Source organism: Solanum lycopersicum, chromosome 10 (genome assembly GCF_036512215.1).
Source record: "Solanum lycopersicum chromosome 10, SLM_r2.1".
NCBI classification, from domain to species: domain Eukaryota; kingdom Viridiplantae; phylum Streptophyta; class Magnoliopsida; order Solanales; family Solanaceae; genus Solanum; species Solanum lycopersicum.
The window spans coordinates 59,068,415-59,077,620 of record NC_090809.1 but is presented as its reverse complement, the minus strand read 5'-3'; the positions used below and the strand labels follow the sequence as shown (position 1 = coordinate 59,077,620).

General features: G+C 30.5%; 1 protein-coding gene across 1 annotated transcript; it reads right to left on the bottom strand.

The window, feature by feature from the left end:
* Positions 1-7,358: 7,358 nt before the first annotated feature.
* On the bottom strand, positions 7,359-8,429 carry LOC101259793 (calmodulin-binding protein 25). The gene has a single exon (XM_004249059.5). The coding sequence runs from the start codon at positions 8,228-8,230 to the stop codon at positions 7,613-7,615; it is 618 nt and encodes a 205-aa protein (XP_004249107.1). The 5' UTR covers positions 8,231-8,429; the 3' UTR covers positions 7,359-7,612.
* Between the last annotated feature and the right edge of the window lie 777 nt (positions 8,430-9,206).

The window sequence follows — 9,206 nt, the reverse complement described above, 5'->3', positions numbered from 1 at the left end:
CTCCTCAAGCATTGTAATGATGGTTTTATACCTTGCAGACACTATCCAAGCATTAAAGCTTTCTGCCATATTGTTGTCCACAACATCACATTTGCTATATTCTTCAAAATACTTCTTGCACCATGTATTCAAATTGTACCATAAAAGATTATCTAAACCTTCTTGTCCTAATTTCCTCATTGTCTCTATATTGTCCTTCAGCTCAGCTTCAAATGTGGATTTAGCAATCCTCCAAAACACTCTTCTTCTTTCAACTCCTTTCCAATTTTTTGACCAATTTGCAAGAACATGTCTTGCACATTTTCTATGTTCAACAAGTGGAAATAAAGTATCCACAGCAATTTCTAGTCCCTAACAAACCACATAACAGAAAAAGAATCAACTTAAGTGAAAAACTCAACAACAATAAAATAGTAAGATGGATATCAGTAATTACCTTTTGCATCTCACTAATGATAGATAGTTGATGTCCTTCTCCAAGTTCAAGATCATTCTTCACTAGTTCAAGAAATCATGTCCAAGTATACTGATTCTCAACCTCAACAACTGCCCAAGCAATAGGGAGCATTTGGTTGTTTCCATCTCTACAAACTGCCACTAACAACTGGCCTTTACACACACCTTTGAGAAAACACCCATCAAAACCAATCAACCTTCTAGCACCTCCAAAAAATGCTTTCTTTAAAGCATTGAAGCAAACATAAAATCCTTCAAAAAGTTTCTGCTCACTTTCAGAATCTTCTCCAACCTTCACTACACAAGTACTACCTGGATTACTCCTTAATATTTCATCTCTATAATCAAAAATCCTACCATACTCCATAATGTGATCACCCATGATCTCTTGTAACACTCTAGTCCTAGCTCTTCTCACTGTTGTCCTACCAACATTAATATCCAACTCCTTTCTAATAATGTCCTGCAACAAGACAATGCTGATGTTTGACTGTTGAGTTATTCTTTCTTTGTATTTGGTGGCCAAAAACTTTGAGTCGCACAGGTAGTTATGAGTTGATGTCAAACATTTATGGATAGGGTTGTATGTTTTAACAATGAAATCTCCACTAGTTTTATCCTTACTTGCACACAACAACTAAGGAAAACTCTCTTTACAACATCTCACTCTAACTCTGCCAGGCTCATTTACATATTTTTCAATTTGAATATATTATTGGATTGCATATCTTGTCACTGCCACTCTAAATTCTTCAACAGTTCCAAAAACCAGTCCTAATTCCCAAACAATCTTTTCAGCAGTTGTATCAAACACAACTCTATTTGGGGTTTTCTTCCTCCTAACAGGTTTATGCACTACTTGATCAACCTCTTCACCATCTATTTCAAAGCTAGGAACTTCATCACTTAGATAATAAGGTTCATCACCTCCTAGCTTACCAACTAAGCTTTCCCTAATACCATTATTTGTCTCATCATACCCTATATCTGGACCTTTCTCATTAACATTAATCTGATCTGAAGTAGTTCCCCTACTTCTCCTTTGTGACCTTTTGAAATGCCTCTTGGTTGCCCTTATATCTACATACTCTTGATGAACATCACTGTCAACCTCAGTATCTTCACTAGTATCCCCTTCAGATCCTGATTCATCTTCCACTTCATCATCAGTTGGATCATCATCTATTATAGGATAATCAGATGAAGGAGGAGGCACAATAGAAGGAGATGGTGGAGGCACAGTAGAAGACTGAAATTCAAATGGAGTGCTGGAAGTTTCAGAAGGACCAGTTGTAGGGATGGAAGGAAAAGTAGAAGTAGGAGGCTAATTATTAGGGTTAGAAGTCTCATTAAAAGATTCCTCACCTACCTCACTTTCAGTCACATGGGGGACAAACTCCAATTCAAGTGGGGCCTGATTAGCTTCACTAACCCCATGAAAAGCATACACCTTCACTGTATCCCCATTATTCATCATATTGAAAAGGTCAAATATAACCTTATCATTATCAACAAGGACCAATAACCCATCCCACTTGATGAAAAAATCACAATCTATTGTATATCCTAGTTCCTTTATGTAGTCCCTCAACTCAAAATAAGACATCCTATCAACATCTACATCTAAGAATTTTGTCACATGCCCCCCAATATATTTAGGTGGTGGACCAAAATCTATTTCCCCCCCATGATACCATCTTAAAGTTATAAGAGTAAAAGTCATCCTGAAAAATCATGTAACAACAACAAACACAACTCAAACACACATTTCAATAACTAACTCTAACAAGTTGTACACAACAAACATAATCACTAACAAACAACAACAACAGAAACACTAACTAACAAAAGTAGAATAAAGCACTAATATTAAGCTTTAACAGTACTAACAGAACAAAAACACTAACATAAGCAGTTGTTATTGTACAAATTGAAGTCTACAAATGAATAAGAGACAAATAATAACATTCGAACTAAGTGGATAACATCTAACCCTAACCTAAAACACAATCACAAAACCCTAATCACTAACAGTTGCATTAAGTCAATAACACAATACCCTACACTAACTAAGTCGATTACCCAACATACTCAAAAATATCCTAATAATGGCAATTGTAGGAGGTCTATTCTAACAATTCTACACTATAATAATCCATAAAATCAGAATAATCGTAAAAAAAAGTGCAGATTTTAGAACCCTAACCTGTTAGACCTTCAATCTCCAAGAATCTTCACAACGAGAATGTCAACAACAACACTATCGTCAACAACGATCGACAATGATGAACAACGAGAATGTCAACAACACTATCGTCAACAACAAGAACATGATGTATTTCGTTTGATTTTTTAGGGAAAAGGAAAATTTGAGAAATGAAATGAAAGGACGGAGTTCACGAATTTTTTTCAAAGAAAGGGTCGGGTTGGGTTCTCTACGTGAGCAACACGCGCAATAAAAAGAAGATGGAATGACTAAAAATGGCCAATTTACAACGATATATAGTTGTTTAGTGGTGTGATAGGACACTTCAAAAGTTTAGGTGTCTTTATGCAAATATGGGACAACTTCGATGGTCTCTTTATGTCTTTTCTCTTCATATAATATATAATTTCATAGAAAAATCATAGATACAATGTCATATTAAAGAACAGACAATACAATTAATACACAATTCATACAAAATAAATACATCGGTTCATACATAATTCAAATAATATTAATACATATTATATTTTAAAAAAAATAAAAGTGTTCGCATATAACATTGTAAATTCACTTCATACACGATTAATACATAACTCATATACTATTCCATACATAAAAAATTGTCAATTAAAATAATCAATAAGCACCTACACAACACAAAAATAACAATTCATACAAAACTCATACAAATTTCATACATTATACGATTGCCAAATAAAATAAAAAATTAAACTAACATACATATAATATTTTAACCAAAATTTAAAAGTCTTATTTACTGACTTTTTGTGCGTTGTAACTATGATTCCTTCTTTGAGGGCATTCTTGTCGACCACCAATTTCAATACCTTTTGATTTTTTATTTTCTAATTCGTCAATAAAGTCAGAATCTGATTCTGACGATGCTTGAATTTCTTTTTCCTTCCTCTTTTTCCCTCTTTCTTTTGCAATTTTTATTTATTTTTTTCTGTCTTCGATTTACCAAAATTGGCAATCTATTTTCCGATTGATTTTTGTGGTTGAACTTGTGTCAACCTATTGAATGAACGAGCATGAAAGTCATCGGAAGATGACTCCTCAACAAATTCTCATTGTAAATGCAAAAAAACATAATTTGAATACTTCATTTGTAAGAATTATAAAATGGTTCATTCATCACACCACACTTCACACAAAAAGAAAAAGATGAAAATCATGAGAAAATTGATAGTGTGTTTTTTTTCCGTCTTTCTCTTCTTCTTTTTTTGTGCCCCGAAGATCTGATAGATGTTATTTATAAAAAGACCATTGATGATAAACTATGCATCGATTCTCTTAAAGCAGATTCTAGTAGCTCTCATGTTAATATAAAATGTTTGATGTATATTATGCTACAATTATCTTTAGCTAAAGGCTAACGATAACTATAATTAAACTCTAATGTAGCTCTCCACTAATGTATTCAAATTTATCATGATAATTATTATATAATGGTATCGGCACTTATACATTTAATCAAAAATATTTAGATGAAAATGATTTTGATATGACAAAAAGTGATGCATGTGTTGCCAAAAAAAGAGAATAACGATTTTTTTGTAATTTATGATATGTTATTGAGTTTGTGATACCTTATATAAACTCATTTATCAAACGATGAATTGTAAAATTTAAACAAGTTTTTGTTTTTGAGATGGTTATTACTGCATATTGAGACATTTTTCTTTTTTGTAATTCATTAATTAATCAGTTAGTTGTTAGTAATGCTATGCTATCCACATTGATTAAATTTTGGGCAATTTTCACATATAGCAAACAAAAAATTCATATTTATATGCTATAGCAAAGTTTGTATAATTGCGCTCCATAGCAAACATAGAAACTGTATAATTCGTTATACATATAATTCGCTGGCCTAAATTGTATAATTCGCTATAGCAAAGTTTGCATAATTACGCTCCATAACAAACATATAACTGTATAATTCGCTATGCAGTGAAATAGGCCAACGAATTATACAATTGCGGCGAAATAGGCCAGCGAATTATAGAATTTAGACCAGCGAATCATACAATTGTATATCTATAGCGAGACCAACAAATTATACAGTTATATATGTATTAGCAAATTATACAGTTATATGTTTGTTATGGAGCGTAATTATGCAAACTTTGCTATAACATACAAATATGAAATTTTTGTTTGATATATGTGAAAGTTACCCTTAAATATATGTGAAAGCTATATTTGAAATTTTTGTTTCTTGTTCAAGGCGAGTGAACTACACACATGATAAGAGCCGATTTGAAAATATTTGTTTGATTCAGTTTAAGGGTTTACTTAGTAAAAGGTTAAATACAAGGATTCACAATACAAACATATACAAGTATAAGAGTTTACTAGACCATTCCACCCTTTTTTATAGTAATTAAAAAAGGCTCATATGTTAGAATATGTTTATTTATGTTTTTTTGGTGAAAAAAAAGCTCTCATCTATGAGTTACTTCGAAAAATAAAATTAACGCAATAACGCAGACAAATTATCAGCAAAGAATGTAGTTGAATAATAATATATCATATTATCTCTATTTATGAATCTAAATTTAAGTCTTAAATATAGAATTATATTTCTTATTAAAAATTGCTTTTTTTTATCTCAATTCAAATTTATATGGAGAGATTTTAAATATCAATATAATATAATGATTTATGTAGCACTTGGTAAAAAAAATATGCTGATTTTACTTTACACCTATGTTTTTTTGGGAACAAATAGGTTTTGAGCAAGTTTTAAAAAGATTTTAATTCTTTTCAAAAAAAAATAAACATAAAAGAATTGAAAAAAGATTAGCATCATGCTTTGATAAGCTTGATGTCATTGGTTGCAATATTTCAAACTAACAACTAGCAAATTAATAATTGGATTGTGATTGATAAAGACCAATATAATAATAATAAAAAAGTTTTAAAAATAGACTAAGATAATTAATGTAAATTGACACGTCACCACTATGCTAACTTTTGTAGGGCCTAAAAGTCATAGGTCAACAACGCCCCCCACTTATGTAGGACCTAATGTATTTGTGAGTATCAGACTATATTCTATAAACACGATAATATATTTAGTATAATTTCATAAATAATTATAAAATCGAAGGAAAGATATATATAAAGACTTCATTCATATCTTTACAAAGTAAGAAAATTATTGATGTACTATTAACTTTCTTTATTTTTTGCTAAAGTTCAAATTCTAAATTCATGTCCTTTTTAACGTAATATTAAAGTTGTGTCAACAACACTTCATGCCTATGTCACTTTGACTCTTAAGATTGCATTTATTGGTATTGATCTTTCTTGGTGTTAGACCAAGTCTAACAATTCTAGACAGTATTACTAGAATTTGAAGAGGAAAATAGTATACAAATTAATTAAAATATTAATCTAAACTATATATTAAAAATTAGTAGTGACATTATATTAACACAAAGCAATAGACTCAAGTCAACCTATGCAGAGACCTAACATGTCAAGTAGTATTATTTCTTCTACATTTTGCAGTAACATTTTTGACTTGGTTAAGTAAGAATTTCCACCAAATATTTCTTTCTTAATTATTAAGATTAAGATTAAACTATTCTAAATTGAAATAAGACTTAAATATGAAGTATGTCCAGTGGAGGTACATTATATATTATTAATAATAATAAATTGATTAAATATCATATAGTATATAGTATTATTGTTTTGTATGGGAAAATGTAAAAGTTTTATGATGATCAGATGATCAGATGGGGCTAACGCGTTTTGTTGTCTGCATCTAAATAGCATTTAGTGGGACCTTTTTGTATTAAAAAATAGAAGAAATTTTACTTTTCAAGAATTTGAATTTTGTGTACGTAATTTAACATTATATTCATCTAGTTATAGTAGTATTTGCTCTAGCAATTTCTTGTCCTTTTTTATTTGATTCGTTATTATGATATATATTTTTATAGATATGTAAATTGTCATATAACGGATTACGTGTTTTTGAATTTTTGATTCCTCTTCAATGATCTGAAATTTCTGCGAGGAGCTCTGTTCGAGAGGAAGCACTGGCTCTTATCGAAATTGACCTTTTGGCCATTACAACATTACAATCAGCTTCTTCAAACAGTATTGCATATAAAATAATGATGAGATAGTTGGAAGATGTAGCAAAAGTTAAAATTTGAATAGTATGATAGTTATCGCTACTCATAAAACTTTGTAATTAGTAGAAATTAGTTAGGAGATGTGTTTGTTCATTAAAGAGTAGTAGTAGTTGTTACTTGTTAGTAGGTAGGCAAGTAAGTATGTTATCCATCTATCTTATACGTAACTTGATTAACATACCTACAAATGTATGTTGTTAAAATTCGAGCATTACAAGCGGTACAATTGATATTTGACAAGTGGAAGTATCGACTTAAGTTGGTATCGATGTACTTATGAAATTACGAGTGGTACAATCTATATTTGACAAATGATAGTATTGACCTATGTTGGTATCGATGCAATTATGAAGTCTCACAATCATTTATGAAATTACAAGTGGTATAATTGATATTTGAAAGTGAAAGTATTGACCTATGTTGATATCGATGCACTTGTGAAGTCTTATGATCAAATCAATCTGTATATACAATGTCATTGATTAATTTATACAATTATTAATCTAAAAATACGAAAATTCTTAAAAAGATAATTAGAATTAATTTTGAGATTTCAATTGAAACATTGAAAATGAAAGGATATGACAACTCATATCCTTTCATATTCTCATTTACTTGAAGAAAAAAAAAAGGAAAAATAATAATATACTAGATTAGCTAAAATTAAAACTAAAACTATGAACAGAATTTTAATTTTCCCATTTTACCCTTTCTACTACTTGTCCAAAAATCTACACCTTCCAAGTGAAATTACAGAAAAGGGTCTGTTACATTAAACTACATTGCTGTTTTCCATGAATGATTCAAGGGTAGGAAAGGCAGAAAAAGAGCTACAATCAAATCCACACGAGCCACCATCAACCACCACATCCGCCGCCGTCTGCGGCTGCGCCGGCATGGGTTCCGCTGACTGTTCGAGTAAAAAAGCTGACGTGTCAAGTGTAGGCAAAAAACAACCAGGCTGTAGCCGGTTGACAACACGCTGGGGTTCAGGTTTCAGAACATGAGCAACCGGCAACTGCCCGTCGCCGCCGAATCTAACTCCGGTCACCTGCTGCACCATTTCACGGAAATTATCCACGTCAGCAGTTATATACGTCGTCGTATTACGCCTTAAAGCACGTGACTTCCTCTTAGTTATCTTCCCGTTCACTCGGACTTTATTGCTCCTCCGATTCGAAACACCGGTCGTCTCATTCTCCGACCCACCGGAATTGGTTCCGGTCGAAGTTTGAACCGGGTTCATCTCCGGTTCCGGGAAGGCAGATTTTTGGAGGACTTTGGTTAATGTTTCAGTTTCTCTGGTGTATACGTCAGAAAACCAAGAATCAGCAAAAGCAGAACGGAAAGCCCATGGCTCCATGGTCATTAAATTGTCAGAAGAAGCCATTTTTCGTACAGGAATTGGAGATTTAAAGCTAAAAAGATTCAATTTTTAGAGAAATAAAATGTGTTGGATTGCATCCTCTGTTTCAGAGTAGTGAAGTATGAATGGAGAGGGAAGTATATAAGGAGGAGGAAGATTAGAGTAGAAAGGAAGAAACCGCGTTTTGTGGGGACACGTGTCAGCATATCTGTACGTACAGGAATCACTCTAACGATAATTTTGGGTTTAACATTTTATTTTTACTGTATCGATAAAAATTTCTTTAGAAGCATCACCGGAATGAATAAATTATTATCAAATTTAAATTTAATCAAAATTTCTTCAATTTGATTTTGTATTAAATTTTTGAGACATTTATGTCAAGTATCGGATTGAAAAATTAAACTTTTGAAAATTCAACATTAATATTGAACTAAAAAATTGAAAAATCAATAATTTAATTTGACTTTTTAATTTTTAAAATTTATATGTAGATTACTTATAAATAAAAGAAAAAAAAAAGTAAAATTTACTATTGTTTAATTAGATAAAAACTTTTAAAAATAAAAAAGAAATTTGCTAATTCGATCAAAAGGTGATTAGTGGAGATAAGATCTTAGTAACTTTCTTTTTCCTTTTATTGGAACTCCAATTAATTACTAAAGCACTTTAATTTATTAACATATGTGAGCAGTAAAATTTTATACCATCTTCGTTTAATTATTATAATTTTCTTTTTATAATCAAATTATAAAATTTTTAATTAATTTCTTATAATATATTTTTCATCATATTCATATGCAAAAAAATACAATATATAGTACTTATTGTATAGTTTTTGAATATTTAATTTCTTTTATTTAAAATATTAAATTAATATAAGTCTAATTTTATTTTTAAAATGAATCAAATTGACTTTTCAAAAGTGTAATATAACAAACAAAAATATACGAAGAAAATAATTATATACTTTAAGCATTATTTAAATTCGATGATTCAT